A 20490-nucleotide genomic window follows, 5' to 3' on the forward strand; every position below is an offset into this window, starting at 1 on the left:
ACATTAATACCAACTTTCATGTACTGCAAATTACCGCTCTGGACTCCCGCCCTGCCGCTGCGGTTCATATTCACAGTTGCCGCGGGACAACCGGCCTCTCTTTCCCCCTTTGCAAACCCGAATCAGCAAACTCTATCCATTTACCACCAAGCAATTCCCTCCAAAGATTTTCCTACGAAGTTGCCAGCATCAATCTCCGTGTTCTCTTTTCCCAAAATAAGGCTAACTGCTGCTTCCGAAAAAATTCCGTGAAAACATCCCCATAGAGACAAATTACGAACAACAATATCCTGTGACATGAAGACACACGAGCCCAGCCACGCCAGCAGGAGCAGACAGACAGAGAGCACAGGAGCAGACAGACAGACTGACACCTAGGGAAGCCCTCGAGCGCCCGCGTTTAGACGGCTCGGTGCTGGAAAGGCGAGCACGCGCGCGTTCCCCAGCTGCCCTTGGGGAGTGCTCCGAGGAGGTCCGAAGGTGGCCGCTCGAGCCCTGGCCCCAGGCTTCCCACGCCGGCCTCACCTGCCCGCTTGGCCATGAGCCTCTACAGAGAAGGGAGGCCTTGCTCACAGCAGGGGGGCCCCTCAGCAGCACATAGAAGCTCCTAGATGTTCCATCAAGCGAATGGAACCTCGTTGCTTTCATGATGTAACTGAGCTGCGGTCACTGGGATCCAGTCCCTGGGATCTGGTCACCCTCCCCGCGGGCTCCCTAAATCCTGGCTCACCCCCTTTGTCTGCTCCTCCACACCACAGTCCCCAGGCCCTGCGGGTGATCTGGCGCCTCCTGGAAACTCTCTTCTCCTCAAAACACCAGCCCTGACATGGCAATCTGGACTCACACTTACAGTTTTGTACATTTTATACTGCAGGTTGGATTTGGGGCTGAAGACTTTGTCGGTGCCAGAGGAGCCCAGGGGCTTGATGATCTGGGTGAGCAGGAGGAAGTCGTTGAAGAGGAAGCCATACAGCTCCTTGTTGCTCTTGGCCTTGTAGAGCTTCCCGCTGTGCAGAAACTTGCGTGGACCTAGGCAGTTGGTCACCGAGTTGAACACAAGTTGCTGAGAAAGGAAAACAAAAGCCAAGGAGAGGTGATGAAGGGAGGTCGATTTGATGTGTGTTTCTCTGATCTGGAAGCTTGGGCTTCCCTGGGGTCTGGTCTGCATCTGACACTTAAAGACTGAAGATTCCAGGCAGTGCCTTTCACATCCCAGAAGCCCTGGATTGGGTCCCTGGGGTTCTGAGCACCAAGACGAGTTTGGGCATCATTCCTAGTGCTCCTACCCTCAGGGTCTGCTAGTGTCTCAGGGTGATGCTTGTTCTTCTCCCTGTCATTACTGGAAGAAGACAAGACCCCCCATTGCATGAATACACGTGTGGAGGGCCAGCAGGTACATGATAAAATGTCCATCATCATTATTATTAGGGAAATGCACCTCATATTTTGAGAATGGCATAAATAAATAATTGACCAATAGATGAATAAATAATGAAACAAGTATTAGCAAGGGTGCAGCAAAAGGGAGCCCTCATTCACTGTGAGTGGGAATGTAAATTGGTGCAGCCACTGTGGACAACAGTATGGAAGTTCCTCAAAAAAAAATATTTATTTATTTATTTTTAAAGAGGCATGTATTTTATTCATTTATTTATTTGTTTGTTTGTTTGTTTATACAAGCACTGGGTACAGTCAGAAGCGCGGGAGGGTGAGAGAATTCACCAGAGCCAGAGCGGGGAGCAGAGCAGGCAGAAGGACCGAAGTACACTGCTGAGGGGAGCGGCGGGCGGCAGGAGAGGTCTGCGCGCCATGTGGGGCCCTCCTCCGGTGGCCGGGGAGCAGCCGGGGATCGAACCCGCGCCGCAGAGGCTGCCGGCAGCTTTGCAACCCAGCACTCAACCGCTGCACCACTGGGGAGGCCCCTCAAAAAAATTAACTAGAACCATTGTATGATCCAGCTGTCCCACCTCTAAGGATCAATCCAAACACTAATGTGAAGGGGTCTCTGCACTCCTATGTTCACTGCAACACTATTCACAACAGCCCAGTGATGGAACAAGCTAAGTGCCCAAAGACAGTGAGTGTGGATAACGAAGATGTGGTGTGTATAGATAACAGAATATTACTCAGCAATCAAAAAGATGAAACCATTTGGTGGCACAAGTGGTTAAGTCTCAGCACTTAACCACTTAACTCAGCAGTCACTGCAGTATGAGTTCAATCACCAGCCAGGGAGCTGACCCACACGGTGCAGCAGACCTCTCCTCTCTCTCTGCTGCTCCCCTCAGCAGTGGATTTCAGTCAGTCTGCCTGTTCTGTTCCCCACTCTGGCTCTGGTGAATCCTCTCACCCCCCATATCTCTGGCCTGTACCCCAGCTCTTGTGTGCATAAATAAATAAATCTTTAACAACAACAAAAAAGATGAACTCTGGCCATTTGTGACAACACAGAAGGACCTTGAAGGCATTGCACTAAGTGAACTAAAGCATATGGACAAAGACAATGTGATTTCACTTGCAGGTGGAATATAAAGAAACAAAGAGCCAGCGGGTGGGACACACATGCGTGGGAGCCACAGCTTTCCACACTGGAATGATCAGATTTGAAATGTACAGGAATATGCTTAAATCACAAGAAAAAACATGCAAGAAAGAAACACTGTGCTAGGAGAAAGACACAAGAAAGAAAGCAGCAGGTTTGAGAAAATAAATAGATGTGCTGGAAGTGGAAACAAGAACACAGCTGACCTTGAACAACACGGGGTCAGGGGCTCCTGCGCCCCTTCTAGTCAAAAATTAGCAAATAATTTATAACAACTAATAACCTGCAGCGGGAAGCCTTACACACAATGCAAACAGTCAACACACATATTTCGTATATGTGTTATCTGTTTACTCTTAAAGTAAGCTAGAGAAAAGAAAATGTTATTAAGAAAATCATAAAGTGGGCCTCCCTGGTGGCGCAAGGGGCTAAGCACCGCACTATGAAGCTGTCTGCAGCCTCTGCAGCACGAGTTCAATCCCCGGCCGGCCAGGGAGCTACCCACATGGCGCAGCAGACCTCTCCTGTCTCACCCGCTGCTCCCCTCAGCAGTGTATTTCACTCAGTCTGCCTGTTCTGTTCCCTGCTCTGTCTCTGGTGGATCCTCTCACCCCCCACACCTCTGGCCTGTACCCCAGCTCTTGTATGCATAAATAAATAAATCTTAAAAAAAAAAAGAAAATCTTAAAGAAATTGGTTTATAGCAGTGGACTGTATCAATATCATACATTTACAACATTTGAATTGCGAGAATATCTGTAGGTCAGTGAGGCTGGGCAGCTCAAGCCCGTGCTGTTCAAGGGTCAATGCTCATCAAAATAAAATACTCAATGGCTGGATTACATAGCAGGTGGCAAGCAACCACAGCAAGAAGTAGAAGCTGAGGTGGAGAGGAAGATGAGGCTGAGATCTCGTCTCCCCTCAGGCTGGCTGCTGAGGCCCAGCTGGGGGACCCCCCACCCCTCCACAGGCGCTACCTCAGACAGGCCCTCACACTGCACGTGGGCCTGAATCCACTCCAGCCGGTCCGAGTTCTCCTTCTCCCGCACACCTTCGTTCACCTGGGAACACAGCTCCTCCGCCTTCTCCAGCGCGTGCTTCAAGTGGCTGTGGTCAGGGTGGTTTTCAGGGGTGTTTTCTAGAATCTGCAGAGGACAGAAGACAACAGCCTCAGGTAGTGCAGGGGGGCTGGGGTGGACCACCCCGCAGCAGGGGCCCAGCAGAGGCAGGGGTGACCTGGTCCTTCCTGAGCCGCTCCGAGCACTCACTGTGGCAGTGACTTAGCTGACCATGCCTCGTGGGGTACCCTTGGGGGTCAGGGGGTGCTACATCATTTATTCTTGGGGTGCAGGAGGGCATTGCCTACAGCAAGGGCAGTAATGCATCTACATGGGTTTCTCCCTAGAGAATGTCTCTTTCCTGAGTCCATGCACAACTACACAGAGTAGGGAGTGATAAGTGTAGGAACAGGGAAGCTGAGAATAAATTCTGTAGTATTGGATTTCAATTGGAGGGTCACTGTGAACTCGACGTGTACATTAACAGACATAGGCTGCTCGAGGAATACCTGTAAATCTGCACGAACATAGATGTGTGCGCATGTGTGTGTGTGGCGGGGGGGACAGACATACACTTACATTTCCTGCCTCTGCCCTTGACAGCCCCAGAGGCAATAGCAGCAAAAATTCTCCATCTAAGGACCCAGGTCCGAAATCCCTCTCCAGACGCTGCCTCTCTGTGGTGACCTCCTATGGGCTCGGAAGGTTCCTGAATCTGTTCACTCATTTTACAGGTGGGTACCACCAAACTCTAATTTTTTCCCTTTTTCTTTGGCATTGATTTTCTTGAAGTCACAGCAGAAAAAAACGATCACCTAGTATCAGCACTAAAGGTCTCACATGGTGTTCTGAGTGACATTTATTTCTTGCTAAGAAAATCAAGACATAGGGCCCTCCCTGGTGGCGCAAAGTGTTAAGACGCAGCACTGTGAAGCTATCTGCAGCCATTGCGGCATGAGTTTGATCCCTGGCCAGGAAGCTGACCCACATGGCTCAGCAGACCTCTCCTGCCTCGCCCGCTGCTCCCCTCAGCAGTGGATTTCAGTACATCTGCCTGTTCTGATTTTCCAACCTGGGGGGTGGGAGTCGCCCAGGGCAGGTGGTGTAATATGACTCTTCTTTCTGTCTCACCAAGCACAAGCGTTTAATAGCCTGTTGGTACGTGACTTCCGCACAACAGACACCAGGGGTGTTGGCCGGGGAGCTGGCCATGACGCGGCCCCGCAGGGCTGAGGAAGCAGGCCTCTGCTTGGAGAGGCAAGACAGTACTCACATTTTTAATGATCAGGGGGTATCTGGTGACCCGCTGCATGGGCTTCAGTATAAAACTAGAGAGGGGCATCCCTTTGCACCGAGGGTCCATGGCCAACCTCTGAAATGAGATTTTTTTTTAATGTTCTTATGAAATCTTAAGGAGGGGAGGAGTAAAGGAGAAAGGGAGGAGGGCAGGAGGGGAGGAGGAGCCGCAAGTCCCCTGCCCTGGCCAGGCTAAGCTCAAGCGCATCCAGTGATGATGAGCTCATCCTGCCGGGGGGCCTGGGCTGAAACCCCAGGGGGGCGACACCTGGCAGCACAGCCCCTGCCCTTCATCCCATCCCACTGAGTCCCGTTTCCTGCTTAGAATGACTCTAGAGAACCCCATTCATTGGTTAGCAAGCCAAGGCATTTTCCATTGAGAAGAGGGATGGAGAGGACAGCTACAGGTGTCACCAAAAGGAGGTGGCACTTTTACCCCAGGATGATGACTCAGCAAGCACGATTATTGCCCCCCAAATGCCTGTGGTGCAAAGATGCATCTTCATCACCATCATCATCACCACCATCACCATATCATCACCATCATCACCACCATCAGCATCATCACCATATCATCATCATCACCACCATCAGCATCATCACCATATCATCATCATCACCACCATCACCATATCATCATCATCATCACCACCATCAGCATCATCACCATATCATCATCATCACCACCATCACCATCAGCATCATCACCATATCATCATCATCATCACCGTCACCATCATCATCATCACCATATCATCATCATCACCACCATCAGCATCATCACCACATCATCATCATCACCACCATCAGCATCATCACCACATCATCATCATCACCACCATCAGTATCATCACCACATCATCATCATCACCACTATCAGCATCATCGCCACATCATCATCATCACCGTCACCATCACCATCATCACCATGTCATCATCATCACCACCATCATCACCATATCATCATCATCATCACAATCACCATCATCACCATCACCATCTTGCTGCCTATTCATTAAAATGTGCCTGTTAGGTAAAAGTTACTTTACTCTCTTCCTATTTTTTTCCTCCGGGAGAGGTGGGAGTCATTTGAGGGGGCTGGTTTGGCCTGCAGGGACCCCTCCTGGCCAGCCCCATGGGTCAACCTTCCTAAATGTCCCTTGGGGTACTCATGGCTCTCCAGACCCCCAAAATCTCCTAAGGCAGAGGCCAGGCCAGGCCCACACCCTCACCCCACCCCAGGGATTGCCTAGAAGCTGAGCCCATCCAGGAGAACCAACTGGGAAGGGAACCGAGGGCTGCGTGGGGCACCCTGCCCTCTGCAGAGAACAGGCAGTGCTCAGGCTAAACAGAACAGGAGGGCTGTGACCCACCAGCCCTTCCCAGCCAACCAGGTGGAAGATTTAAACCTGCATCCCAATAATACCACGAACACCTTAACAACAAACATGTCAAGGCTCCGGGGCAAGGGCTGGCCCGCCCTCCACACCCAGCCCTTGGCCACAAACACGCCTGCCAGCAGGGGTCAGGCCCCTGTCCTTGGGCCCGGCCCCAGGTCCTGTTGGCCTGCAGCAGAAACAGGCTTGCTGGCTTCTGAATTGGCCCCCCAGGCACCCCACTGGCTGAAGCTGGCTGCTGGGGCTCTGCCAGGGTCCTTACTTTGACGAACTCCTTGAAGTCCGGAGCCTCGTCGGTCTTCTGCTGGATCAGGGCGGCCCCGTTGAGCTGGCAGCTGCAGAAGCGGATGTAGGGCTGCATGTGCGGCAGCTGGGCGGTCAGGATGTCCCCGATCATCTTCACAGGCATCTTCTCCCCAGACATCTTCTTGCGAACTCTCAGTGCCCTGCACAGAGACACCACAGTGAGCTGCCTCCCGCCCCGCTAGAGACCTGTGCCCATCAAGGTGGTACAGGACAGAGCGTGTGTGGGGTGCCACCCCAGGGCCACTACAGCATCTATGCGGGAGACAAGGAACGGGCAGGAGTGGGAACAGGACCACGGGAGGTGTCCCGGGGCATTTTCCTTGGCATGATGGGCATTTGTTGCTCTCAAGAATAACTTTAAAAATATCTTTGCCTGGGAGACCTCCCTGGTGGCACAAAGGGTTAAACACCGCACTACGAAGCTGTCCGCAGCCACTGAAGCACGAGTTCAATCCCCAGCCGGCCAGGGAGCTACCCACATGGTGCAGCAGACCTCTCCTGTCTCCCCGCTGCTCCCCTCAGCAGCGTGTTTCAGTAGATCCACCTGTTCTGCTCCCCAATCTGTCTCTGGTGAATCCTCTCCCAACCCCTGCCCTGCACCTCTGGCCTGTACCCCAAGTCTTGTATGTATAAATAAATAAAAATAATCCTAAAAAAAATCTTTGCCTGACCCAGCATGAAAAAACAAGTTTTTTTCTTATGAAGACATATGGAATCCTTTCTTTAATAACTCAGGCAGGATCCCTGAGATGATGCCCGCTTTAGGGATTGTCTGCGGGGAGAGCTTGTAGGGCCCCAGAGACTGTTTCCAGCGCCAGGGCACACGGAGGCTCATCTTCAGACTAAACAACATATTTGAGATGGTAAATCAACTGGCACAGAACAAGAAGCCCACTGTGTTCCCCAAAGCAGGTATGGGCAATGTTTCACGGCTGCCTTGTGGTGGCCAGTCTGGAGTTGACCGGATTAAGGAGTCTGACAGGAGAAGCTTATTGTCCGATGAAGGCCACGGAACCCCAAACTATTGTATCCAAGGGGCTGAAAAGGAACTGGCGGGATGGGAAGTGTTTGGGTCCAGCAGCAGACTGAGAGCTCAGGGTTACCACAGCCAGGATGGTGCAAACCCCCCACCCCATCTTCCAGCTCTAATATGTGAGCTCCCAATGCCAGCATCTAGGGGAGGGCATGGCACTGAGATCCTACATGGCAAGGAGAGAAATGTACTATGACAGCAGGGCCACAGCCTACCAGTGCTCTGCCTACGCTAGTCACCATGGGTAGCTGGACTGATGGATGGGTGGGTGGGTGGGTGGATGGATGGATGAGAGGACAGATGGATGTATAGATGGATAGAAAGATGGATGAATAGATGGATGGACAGATGGATGGACAGATGGATGGATGGAACATAATGGTGTTCCACGTAAGGCTGAAAGGATGCCACCATGAATTCCTTTGACTGTTCATGGCCAAGTCGGAGAAGCCCGTGCAGCGTGGGCAGGGTCCTAGAATTCCAAGGAGGCTGTGTAATACTAGCATTGGGCCTTGAAGTTTTTAGATCATTTACCTTCTCCTACATTTTTTGGCTAAAGGAGAAAAAAAACCCCTTGCACTGGGTGAGCAAGACAAGAAGAAAAACCTCAGGGCCAATAAGTTACGTGGGCTGAGCAACTGGCAATTCCGGCAGGCCTGTGTGGAGGGGTGCCCAAGTCAGCACTGGCTGCCTGGGGTGTTTTTATCACCCCAGTGTGGTTTTATCAGCAGGTCGTCTGAAACAGCCGTGGATGAGCTGGACCATACGATCCCGCGGAAGACGTCTTTGACAGGAGAGCAGAGTCTGCCACTCATGACTTTTCTTGTAAAGAGACCATGTACGCCCCCGAGTCTACAGGTAAAATAAAGTTCATTAAGCCTAAAAAACACGGTGTCTATTTTCTTACATGAAAAAGAAGGTAAGCCAAATATTTTATATTAAGAAAACTTTGAGAATGTGTGTGTGTGTGTGTGTGTGTGTGTGTGTGTTCAAGGAAGGAGGCAGGATCTGGCTAGAAAACCAGCACCTGGGACCCCGCGGTCCCACCTCACGTCTGCTCTCACGTCTCACAGCTACCCCTGGGGGCCTGCACCTGGCTCTTAACTTTAAAGGTTCTAGATCTTTCTGCCCTAGTCTGCTTATTAAAAGCAAATTTCTCAGCTCCCTGCTCGCCAGTAACAGAGCTCACCGCGGGCTCCTAGCCCCAGCCCGGGGACCGTGAGTAGGAAGCCTGTTTTATTTTCACTCTATTCTGTGTATTCATCTGTTTGATGACTCCGAGGTGCCCCCTATACACACACACACACACACACACACACACACACGTGTGCAGGAGGAGTTCTCGCTAGATCTTGACAGGGTGGCAGACACTGGTGGCTGCTCATCGCAGTCTCCCAGGGACATGGCCTTAAGCTCTTTCTCCAAAACTGCCTCCCTCTTCCAGGCCAGCCCCGCCACGGCCCTTTGCATGAAGAAGCTAAGTCAGCCCAGCGAGGGAGGAGCGCGGTGGGGATGGCGCAGCCTGCAGCGAGGACGCTGAGCTGCCCGCTTCCCGCTCTCCTGCGTGTTTGAAATCACTCCTAACAAGATGTTGAAAAGAAAGCAGAAAGGTCCCCAGCGGCCACTGTAAGCAGAGGTATTTGATCTGGAAGATGGAGACATCAGCAGCTCCCGAGTCAGGTCATGGGAGGACAGAGGCCGGGGGACCCTGATGGGGCGGGAGCACCGTGCACCCGCGAGAGCGAGCCTGAGTGCTCCTCGGCCCCTTGCTCCTCCGAGCGCCAGGCAAGTCAGAAGCGCAGCGGTCGGGTGAACACCCGGGAGGCTGCTTCCAGCTCCCCATGCTTGGCATCCGCCAGGGTGGTGGAACCCCCAGCGGGACCCTGGACGTCATCCCCAGAGCAACCTGGGAGCACCCGACTCGCCTTCTGTGCGACCTCAGGCAACCACTCTGGGCGCCGCTGGGCTGCTGTGGAGCACGGAGCTCAGGGAGGAAGATGCCACGGGCGCAGGCCTGGCCCTCAGAGCCCCGGCAGGGCTGCTTCTCCCCCTGCCCCCAGGAGCAGGAGGAAGGTGAGACGGACACAGAGCCCAGAGCCCAGGCACCTGTTTCCCTCAGGCGAGCAGCCCCGAGGGGCCGCGGTTGGGAATGTCAGACACGCCTGACCCCCTCCTCCCGCGATGCCTCAGCTAAGGGGTTTCCCTGGTAGACACGTTTGCCACACAGAACCCTCTACCGGTTTGGAAACAACTGTCTCCCACCCTGAGGGCCAGTGCCTGCAGGTTGGGGCTCACACCCCTCGCCCGCAGGGGCCAGGGCGCCTCTCTCCAAGGAGGGCGGGAGCACAGCGTCCCAGACACAGGCCCAGCTCTCACTGCGGGCCAGATGCTCCTGCCCCTAAACACAAGCTGGGGGGGGGGCTGCTGGCACCCCCACCCGGACCATGACCAGACACCAGCTGGGGGGGAGGTGAGGGACTGGCTCGGGAGCACACAGCAGGTGGGCAGCCGCAGGAGCTGCCGGCCTAAAGGCAGAAGCCTCCAGAGCAAAGTGCTTGTGGACAGTGGAAATGCTCGTCTACAGGCCCCCGCCCGGGTCATCTGACTGTCCACGGGAGCAGAGGCCACGTCCCCTCACACCCCCTTCAGTCCTCCAGCCACTCTCGACTCCTGCTCACTCGAGGGGAAGCCTGCACCGACTCTCAGGACAAGGCCGGGGCCCCGCTAGACAGGGCGCCATGCTCTCATGGTCAGGAAGGGGCCCGGTCCAGGGCCCGCCCTCCTGGCAGCTCCCTCAGCAGGCGGCCGCAGCGGCCCCCCTGTTCCAGCAGGCGGCGGGACGATGAGGAGCCAGCAGGCGCGGATTTCGTTGTTTTCTTTAAAATTGGAAACTTTGGGATGAGCTAATCCAACCCTCTTGTTTTTACAGATGGGGAAACTGAGGCTCAGAGAGGAAGGGCAGTGAGCTGGGCTCCATCCAGGTCTCCTAACTCCGGGCCTGGGGTCTTTTCCTGCCCGGCAGTGGCCTCTGCTAACTGAATTGAAGTAAAAGCCGCATAAAGGCCCCCAGGCTGCTCTCTGCGGGGCGGCTGAGGTCGGCAGTGAATGGCTCCCCATTTCCACACATAGGGGCCCAGACTGTCAATGCTCCCCAAGGAAACCCGGGTCTCGGGAAGGTAGGGGCGGGGGTGCCCCACCCCCCGGATGGAGCCGGCCTGCCATGAGGAGCCAGAGTTAGCCAGCGCTGGGAATTCTAGGACCGCAGGAAAAGCAGGAGTCGGGGTGCCTAGGAGATTTGCTCCCGGAATGACACATGGGGGCGGGGGTCCAGAAAAAGAGGAATGGTGCCTGTGAGTGGAAATGAGTAGAAAAGGCAGAGAAGAGGGCGGCGCATGCACGGAGGGCGGCCCGGAGCCCGAGGGGCCAGCGGGAGGCAGCGAGGTTAGAGAGCAGCTTACTTCAGTAGCTTGATATTACACATAATCAGCTCCTTCCAGTTAACAAAAATCATAGCACCCTCTTTTTCTGTCAGCAGCTCAGACTCCATCAGGGGTTTCTGAAAGATCTACAGATGCAGAAAAGGAAGCAGTTCAGAAGGCAAACAGTTAGCTGACACCCCCCTCGCGCATGCACGGGCAGGCTGCTCAGGCCCGCAGGGCAGGGCTGGGAGGCCCGGGCTGTGCCCTCCTGCAGGGCTGCCCAGGTGGCCCCTCCTGGGCCTGGGGGCAGGGTCCCCTGTAGGGTCTGCCTGTCGGGGCTTCCATCCGGGCCTGCACAAGTCCATATACCTGCCTCCATGAGGAAGGGGCTTGTCAGGAAAAGTAGGGGGCTTTAGAGGCTTAAAGGGGGTGGGTGGTCCCTTCATTCCCTCCTGCACCCTCTGCTGAGCCCTGGGCACCCAAAGGGAGCTGCCCCAGGCAGCCAGGCCTCCAACAAGCCCTGCCTCAGCGGGCTCCTCTGGGGCACCCCATACTCTTCAGGCTGTGCAGCTTCCAGCGGGTCCAGCTCTCGGCCAACCCCTGCGGAGGCCCTGCCCACGAGCCTGCCCAGGGAGGCCAGGCCTTCTGCGGGTTCTGTGGAGATGGGGCCTGTCTGTCTTTGCAGGAAACAGGGGTGGGCGGGGGCTGAACCCTGCGAACCCCCGTCCTCGGGCGTCTGTAAGTGGATGTTGAACTTGGCACAAACCAGGCACAAAAAGGCCACATCTCAGAGGAGACACTCGCATCTGTCTACGTAGCGGCAGCCGAGTGCATCAAGGAAGGGCCCCTTCCCTGAATTTGCGCCAGGGCTTCTCGGGGCCTGCCGCCCACCCCGCATCCGCGCTCGCGCCACCCTGGAGCCTAGCGCTGGAGGTGGCGGCTTCTCGATACACCAGAGGAGAGGGTGCTTTTCAAATTGTGGGGTGAGCCTGACATCCAGCGCTGCAAACCCATCTCCTAACAGGGAGCTCCCCTTCTGTTTGGGCGAAAGGCTTCCAGGAAGCCTGGCCCCTGTGCTGCTCCCCTCCAGGGGACACCCAGGGCCCTGCATCTCCACCTGGGAGGAGAGACAAAACGGGGGCGCGTCCAGGACAGGGGACCCCAGGAGGAGCTAGCGCCACTCTCTGTGACAGGTTTTTCTCAGGGTCACAGACAGCACTGGGAGGAGCTCAAGACGTGGGCCGGACAGCAGCTTCCTCCAGGTGAGGCCCGGGGGAGGCCGGAGGGGCCTGCTCTGTGGAGCCGGTTGGTGGCTGAGCTACGGCTTCCTGCGCTGGAGCCGGACGCCAAGGTCACGGGCCCGTGTCCCTGCCCCGCGGCCGTGCGGGGACTCTGTCCCTCGGCCCAGGGGGCGCGACGCAGACCTGGCCCCACGAGACGTCGCTGTTCCTTCTTGGGGCAGAAACGCCTCCGAAGCGGCCCCCACACCCGCAGGCTCCCGGGCTGGGGCCAGGACCCAGGCCGCCCGGAGGGGGAGGGGGGGAGCCCTTACCTCCGTGACCAGCTGCAGGTCGTTCACGTAGTTCTCCTCCGTGACGATGAGCTCGTGGATGTAGCCTTGCCGCTTGCGCTCGGGGGGCGTCAGCATGTCCAGCAGGTGCAGGTCTGAGCACCCTGGAAGACACAAGCAGCAGGGCCGCTGAGTCCAGCCCCGCGAAGCCACGCCACGCGCCCCGGGCCTCGGCCTCGCTCCGGGCAGGCGGTGCCGTGCGCTGAGCTGTGTCCCCAAAGCCAAATGCTCCCGACCCCTGGGGGACGCGCCCGGACGCGGAAATGCGGCCTGTGCGGGTGTCATCACGTTGTGACGCGGTCGTGCTCAGTGAAGAGTCCTGATGCGCCCCGACGGCGGCCCGGGGCAAGAGGACACGGACAGACGGGAGCCCTGGGGGGACAGGGCGGCTGAGGGCGCCGCCTCGGGGAGGAAGGCCTGGGGCCAGCGGTCCCAAAGCCTCGGAGGGAGCACGGCCCTGCCCACACCTTCCTCTGGGACCCGTTGTCTCCGGAACCGTGAGAAAAGCAATTTCCACTTTGAGACGCCCCGTGTTTGACAGTGGACGGCAGCCCCGTAACAAATCCAGGGACCGGCTCCTGTGTCCCCCAAACCACCGACGCGATGTCGAGAGCGAAGACTCGGTGACGACGGGCCCAGGCGGTACCGGAGCCTCCCGCGCGCTGGGGCCCCCGCGGACAGACGCTGGTTGCCACCACCTCCTTTTCGCAGACGGGGACCCTGGGACGAGACAGCGGCTCACCCCGGGTCTCTCGGGCGCGAGGCGCGGGGTCCAGGCCAGCGCCGAGACGGTGACCGCAGGCCGACTGCCCCGGCCCGCCGCCCACCAGGCCCAAGCTGCGGGGCCGGGGCTAACCCAAGGCTGGATCCGGGAGGATGGAGTGACTGAGCCAAGGAGCCTCCCGGGCCCCGGTGAGATGCGGGGCGCGGCCAGACAGGGCCCCTGCCCGCCTCGCTTGTGGAAACTGAGCTTCAGGCCTGCGGGCAGACAGCTGGCACCGGTCAGCGCCCTGCCCCAGGGCCCAGGGAACGGCTCTGCCACCTGAACTGGGGGTGCTCACACAGGAGGGGTGCCACACTTGCTCTTGCTTGCTTCACTGGTTATTGGGGGGTTGATTGGCTTCGAATGCTCAGGTTTCTCTGCAGAGGTCGCCCCGAGACACGATGATTGGTAGGAGGGGGGAGGCTCAATTCTTAGGACCCTCTCTCGTGCAGGCCTGGACCCACCTACTCCAGGCCAGTGGTCTCCCCCTCGCTCTTTATCGGGGGTTCTTTGTTTAACCCCAGAAGACAAATTTGTAAGAAGATAGACAGGGAGGTGTCGGGGTGCTGGTGGGGGTGACAGTGCCGCCTGCTCTTCGCTGGCTTGTCCCATCCCTCTTCTCCCCACCAGGGGGCGCGATGGAGCCCAGTGTGAAGCCCCGCTGGGGACCAGCCGCGCTCCCTGGACCGGCGGCATCAGCCCCCTCCGAATGCTGCTGGAGATGCGAATTACCAGGTCCCTGCTGAACAGACTGGAGCCGGCACCCAACTCCGGCAAACGGAATAATCTCTCCAGGGCAACGATAGCACGCTCCGAAGCTTCCTAGCTAGAGATTCACTCTGAACTGGGGGCTCCAGCCCTATTTTGGCCAGATGCCCTTTCTAGAACACTGTCGCTTCTCTCCCGGCACAGGACCCTCCCAGGACGGGTGGACGATGCCAGGAGAGCAGCAAGGAGGAGCCAGATCATGTTCACGGTGTGGGGTCGGTCCCCCGAAGGGCCAGATAGACTTCTCAGCGGGCCCAGGGCAGGCCAACTGCACCCTGGTGTGGGGACAGGCCAACCAAGGCCCCCGGAGGCCCAGTGCCACAACTTAATGCGGATTGTTTGGGGTTGAGAGTGGTGAGGGCCCAGAAGGCCAGAAGCTTCTGTCCTTGCTAAGTCTATCCCTAATCAGAAAGAAGATGCTGCATCCCAAGTTTATGCTCTTTCCTGACAGCAGAAACCATCATTGTTCCCCCCTTTTATGACCTAGAAGAATGTAGTTTGGGGGGTCACCCAGCTGAGTTTATTGGTAGACACGTCCTCTCTAAGAATCTCATCTTTACCCTCAGAGTAAGGATGAGGTCACCCCCTCCTTGTCCCTCTCTGTCCTCGATGTCCCGCGTCCCACACAGGATAAACACCCCAATCCACTGTGTTATTCCTTAGAACGTGTTCTGAAGAATACGTGGATTCTCCGGACATGTGTTATTAAATTCATCGTTTTTCCTTTGCCAAAGTGGCTCAATTACTTGTCCATCCCAAGGAGGACCCAGGCGGGCACGAGCTGATTTCCTTTGCACCCCACATGCCGCCCAGCTGGGACCTGTCCCACAGGGCAGAGGGCGGAGAATGAACAAACTTTCACGAAGGTCTACAGAAGCATCTGGAACCCAGGCTCAGCCCCCAGCTTGACCCAGTTGTTTTTCCTGCCTCAGGGTGTGGACTGTGTTTCCCTAAAGCAGCCAAGTCCACAAGGAACTCTCCAGAAGGATGGCCCAGACCCCCAGGCTGACCTGCCACATGACTCAGCTGAGGGGGGAGCTGAGTGATGTCGCCATGTTCTCTGCTGTCATTGGGAGTCACCCAGGAAGAAGCATCCTGTCCCTGCCCTCGTCCTACCAAACCGCCCTGAGAGCCACACACATTTTGTAGTTTTGCAGGTTTCCCAGGTTCCTTGAAGCTTGTTCCTGGATCTCATTCATTCATTCAACAAGTATTTACTGAAGCCCTACCTTGAGTCTGGAGTCTGGCAATATCTGTGCGGGGTGCAGGGTGCTGGGGGTTGAGGAAGGAAGGAAGGAAACATTGCCTTCCAGAGCACGGAGCCCAGAACCCTGGGCTCCTGGGTTGGGGGTGGTACTGCCCCCCACAGGCTAAGGGTGATACTGACCCTCACAGGTGATACAGCTCACTCAGGCTGAGGGTGCTACTGCCCCCCCCAGGCTGAGCGTGGTACTGCCCACGCCCGCAGACGGCAGTACTGTTCCCCCAGGCCGCAGTACCCTCCACCGCTAAGTTGCTAAGTCAGCCTGGGGGTGGTGCTGCGCCCCACCAGCTCCAGGCTGAGAATGAATTACTGTTGTCATCACGACTAGAGGTGATTGCTGCAATGTGGTGAGCAGCCCCACGACGACCTGCAATATGCAGGACAGAGAACTGCCCACCCTGAATGCCAGGGGCAGCCAATGAGCATCCGACATTATCGGGAAGCAACAACCAGGCAGGAGCATGCTCTGCAGCAAGGAGGGCACAAGGGGCCTGCAGACGCCCTTAGAGGGACCGAAGAGCAAGAGGGAAGATGGTGGGGATTGGCTGGTCTGGATTTCAGTTCTCCAGAGTCGTCGAGTTTTACACAGTGTGGCTTTTCTAGGAGAAGAAATTCAAACCAGAGCAACAGCAGAAGGTCCAGGGTAGATCTGGGCCATTGGTCCGAGAATCCCAAGTGCTGGGGACATTTTGGGGTGAACAACTGGAGGTCTGCCTTTTATGGGGGCTGCCGACGGAGGCTGCAGGAGCTCCTGCAGCGCCAGGCCAGGCCAGAGGCGCCCAGGAGCTGGGCCGTGCAGTGTAATCTGGGCTTTTGCCCCAACACATTATTCCATCCCCCACGGTCCAGCGAGCGGCCCCGAGCCAGGGAGATGGCCCAGCTGGCCTTGCCAGGACCCAGCACACAATGAAAAGCAAAGATTTGGAGGGGGGATCGGCCTGGGCACTCGGTGCCAGCGGCGTTGGCTTGGATTCCCCTTCCAGCTCCCGAACAGACGGACCCATCAGATGCTCTTTTAGAAATTCCTGCGGGTGAGCGCCAGACCAAGAACCATTAAAGACTTGAAAGAGGCACTTTGAACTCAAAAATATCATCCCTTTGAAAATTTAATATGTAGAAAAACAAGAGAGCTTAAAAACGCCATTCTTCAGAGCAGGGTAAATGGAAAAGACATTTCAAAGAAAAGAGTTTTCTTTAGGGGTGGAGGGACGTGGTCCTTCGAACCCTTTGGGAACCAGGATAAACACGGTTTGTTGGCGCCTTTCCTGGTGAAAAATGAGAAGGTACAGGATGGCAAATCGCTCCGCATGGACATCTGGGATGAAGGGGTTCTTGTAACTCCCGGCCATGCCCTCGCAGCTGAAATAATATTGCAAATGCCTGCAGGCAGTTAAAAACGATCCCCAATTACAGCCCACAGAAAATTCCTGCCCCCTGTGCCGGCCCTTCGAGTCTCGTGTCATGACACACATCTACCCGGTGGAGAGAGCCCCTTGGAAAGGGTCTGGGACTGGGGCGCTGAGAAAAGTATGGAAAAATCTTGTCCAAAAAAGGCCAGATCTGTCCCCTCCCTCGGACAACGTCCATGTCAACTCAGAACCTAAATAAGCGACTTTATTACAAAAGTACCAGAAGAACCCAGGCTCGCGGGAAACACTTTCGAGGACACAGACGCATTTAGGACAAAAAACGAGCCTCTCCTCTGCGGGCTCAGCCATCTACTGCCTCTCCCAACGGGATCGCCATTTTGGGGAACCAAATCCCTCCCCACCTCCGCCGGTGCTCCTGGCCCCCCAGCAAGCTGGCCCCTGAGCAAAGCAAATACAAGGCCTCATTCCTATTACGAAAGGGCCAAAATATACAGTAAGTCGGTCAATAAATATTTATTAAGTTCTGATGAAGTCCAAGAGACACAGAAATCAGCAGGAGAATATCTTTGTCCTCAAGGAAACTTACTGCCCTGGGAGGGACTCAGAGAGAAAACTGGATTAAGATAGTAAGCTTCAAGCGTGAGCCAAGGCGGGGGTGCGGGGGGCTTCATCCCCGGGGGAGGAGGGTTTGTCAGGACATCCCAGGGCCGGGGACATGGGGTCATGGGACCCCCGGTGAGCCAAGGCCCGCCCAGGTGCCAGGTCAACGCAGAGGCGTTGCAGGCGACGAGGTGGCAAGGACGAAGCAGGTGGCAGCAGTCGGGGTGCTGGAGAGGCCAGGTGAGAGCGCGGGGGGCCTCCAGCCACGTGGACGCTTCCTCTTCCCTAGGGAGGGGATGTACCAGAGACTCCAGAACCCACAGCCCCACGCTCCCGGCAGGGCATGTGTTAAGTGGGTCCGGACTCCCGTCTACACTGCAGGCCCCCTGCTCTGTCCCGCCAGGGGAGCCCACTCCAGGCTACACTGGGCTTTCCTGGAAAGCGAGTCTAATGCACCTGCCCGCCGCCTCCCCGGCTCACATGGACGTGACGTCAGGAAGGTGCTCCCGGCAGAGCACTCGCCGCCCGCCCCCGCCCCCGGCAGCTGGTGTCTGAACCCCTCACTCTCTGAGCCTTGCCTTGTGCTGTCAAGGCTGGGATTCCGTGAGGAGGGAGGTGAGGGGGTCCTGTAGTGACACTCGCCTCGCGGGTGGCGCCGCCGCACCTGATCCCGGGCCCTGGGCCCACACCGCTGCAGGGCCCTGTGACTGCAGCTCCGTGGGGTCGGGACCGCCAGGTGGGCACACGGAGGCTGAGAGGTGGGGGCCTCCCCCCAGGCTCCCGGCCCCCGGGCCTGCGTCTGCCTGAGCTCAGCACCCTACTCCAGCCCGGGGAGGGACGCCTTGCCCCGGGGCTGCCTCCCCTGGGGGCCTCCACCCAGCGACGCTCGTCACAACCCAGAAGCTCCATCACGCCCGTGACTCCCCCTCACAAGCACCACGTTCTCCCTCGAAGGGGCGTCCTGTCCACACGGGCCGCCAGGCATTTTACTGACTGCTGAGAAGTGGCAAAAGCTGAATGACTCACAGGGAGAATCGTCCCTCGCTGCACCACAAAGAAGGACGCTGTACCACGACCAGGCGCATCGTGCTTGGCTTTTTAGCCGTCGGGCCTGCCTCGAGCGCTGTGGGGCACATTTGCCAGCCCCGCCCGTCCCTTGCACCCGCAGCTTCTTCTCCCCCTTCTGCTTCCCCGTGGGTTACCCTGCCGCGTTCGTGTCCTGAGTAGCGACCACAAATAAGCCCTCTGGGTGCACAGGGCCTACGAGTGCACAAGGCGGATGCAGACAGAGGCTCGTGTTTCACACGAGGGAGGAGGCCACAGGTCCCACTGGAGGGATCTGGAATGTTTCCCAGAGGAGGAACCCTGGGCACACTGGGCTCATCAGGCTAACAGCGAGGGATCCAGGAAGAGGGGCCTGGAGCTCAGGGCGGGCGCTTAGAACCCAGAAAACAGGCAAGGGAGAGGGAAGCAAATGCCGAGGTAACAGGCAAATTCACGCTGGTGTCCCCAGAAGCCAGGCTCGTCCACTCCACACCAAAACCCCACCCAGTGGCTCCTGTCACTATTCTCCATTGCAAGATGGGGAAACTGAGGCACAGGACACACCATGTCGAAGTCTCAGTTCACCAAGGGCAGCGGGCAGGCGACCCCGGCACTCCTGCTCCAGTCACTGCCCTGTGGCCTGCCTGGGGGTGGGGGGTAGCGGGTGGGGGGTGGCAAGGCCCCGACAGGCAGCCGGGACACATTTGCTGCCTTGAGGCTCTGGAGGCTGGAGTCCGGGACCAAGGGGACGGCAGGTTTGGCCTCCCCCGAGGCCTCTGTCCTCGGCTGCAGGCGAGAGCTTTCTCATCAAGTCCTCTGCGCGAGGCCATTGGTGACTCCCAAATCTCCTCTTCTTCGAAGGGTGCCAGTCGGAGGGCATCAGGGCCCACGCTCAGCCTCTTTTCGCGCCCCGTCTCCAAGTACAGGGACATCCTGAGGTCCTGGGTGTTGGGGTGTCAGCAGATGAATGGGGGGACTGTCAAGGGAGCTTTCACTGCAGGCAGGTGTCTGTGTTTTGACTCTGGCTGCTGCACTAGGGAAGCTCTGGGCTGTATTCAGCTGGGTGATGCCCAGCAGGGCGGGGCTGAGGGCCGCGACCCTGGAGCTCAGCTGCACGTGACAATCACCTGAAGAGCTTTGGAAGAGCCTGGGGGCCCCGCCGGGCCCCAGGAGAATCACAGGCAGCTCCCCGGTAGGACTGGGCGTGTTTGTCAAGGCCCAGGCAGCTCTGAGTGCCCCCGGCACCTGGTCCGGGGTGGCGTGGGGTGGAAGGGGAGCCGGCCTGCCTCAGGACACCTGCGTGAAAAGGGACTGAGAGTGAGGAACTAGGCCCGCGCAGCCTCAGGCGGCCGAGCACCCCGCAGCTGCAGACCTGAGTCCTGCCGGCCTCGGGCCGGGGGTTCGGGGGCCAGCACCACAGAGCCGACCCCTCCCTTCCCGGGCCCTCATGGCCATCTGCCCCAGAGGTTCCACTGCCACCCCCTGACTCCCCAACTCCAGGGCTGGGGCTTGGTAGGTCACGTTGTTCAACACCCTCGTCCTAGGGGGGAACGGGGCGTGCAGAGACATGGGGTGACTCCCGCATCAGGAATAGCGCCTGTGCTCGTGATGCCTGGGGAGACGGAGAATCACACGGAGCCCCAGATTTTCAGAGCAGACCTGAGGTTGTCCACACCCGCTTCTCTCCCAGCACATTCCGGAAGCCTGGCTGGGAGGATGCGCCGGCTGCAGCCTGGGGCCGGCGGGGCTTCCGGTGGCCACGCTGAGTGATCCTGGGGCAACCCCGGCCCGGGGGGCCAGACAGACGCTGGGTGGGCCAGGGGGCAAGTGAGCGTCTCAGCCGAGCCGACCCTCCTCCGCGGGGCCCGGGAAGAGCCCTCGGTCCTGCTCTCTCCGAACGTGGCCAACCGACCCGCTGGGACAGCCGAGCTGCGCCCACGGCGTTGGCCGCTCATGCCCACTGCGGGCACCCGGGCCTGCTCCCGCGGCTACCGGTCCAGCGGGGGCACAGAAAACCAAATGCCGACCTGGGAAGAGCGCAGCGGGGGCGCTGGGGAGAA

General features: G+C 57.6%; 1 protein-coding gene across 6 annotated transcripts in view; it reads right to left on the bottom strand.

Moving 5' to 3' along the window:
* ITSN1 (intersectin 1) overlaps positions 1 to 20490 on the bottom strand; it is a 177139-nt gene that overhangs the window by 9810 nt on the left and 146839 nt on the right. For 5 of the 6 annotated variants that reach the window (XM_054700299.1, XM_054700298.1, XM_054700300.1 and 2 more), the window contains 6 exons: positions 12604 to 12725; positions 11091 to 11197; positions 6556 to 6739; positions 4874 to 4972; positions 3520 to 3687; positions 851 to 1063 (listed from right to left, as the gene is read on the bottom strand). In XM_054700299.1, the coding sequence (XP_054556274.1) occupies positions 851 to 1063; positions 3520 to 3687; positions 4874 to 4972; positions 6556 to 6739; positions 11091 to 11197; positions 12604 to 12725 (893 nt within the window). Of the gene's footprint in view, positions 1 to 850; positions 1064 to 3519; positions 3688 to 4873; positions 4973 to 6555; positions 6740 to 11090; positions 11198 to 12603; positions 12726 to 20490 lie in introns of those variants that run through there. The other variant, XM_037524998.2, reaches the window with a different exon arrangement.

Source organism: Talpa occidentalis, unplaced genomic scaffold, assembly GCF_014898055.3.
Source record: "Talpa occidentalis isolate TD23 unplaced genomic scaffold, MPIMG_talOcc4v2.1 talOcc4.4, whole genome shotgun sequence".
In the NCBI taxonomy this organism is placed as follows: Eukaryota; Metazoa; Chordata; class Mammalia; order Eulipotyphla; family Talpidae; genus Talpa; species Talpa occidentalis.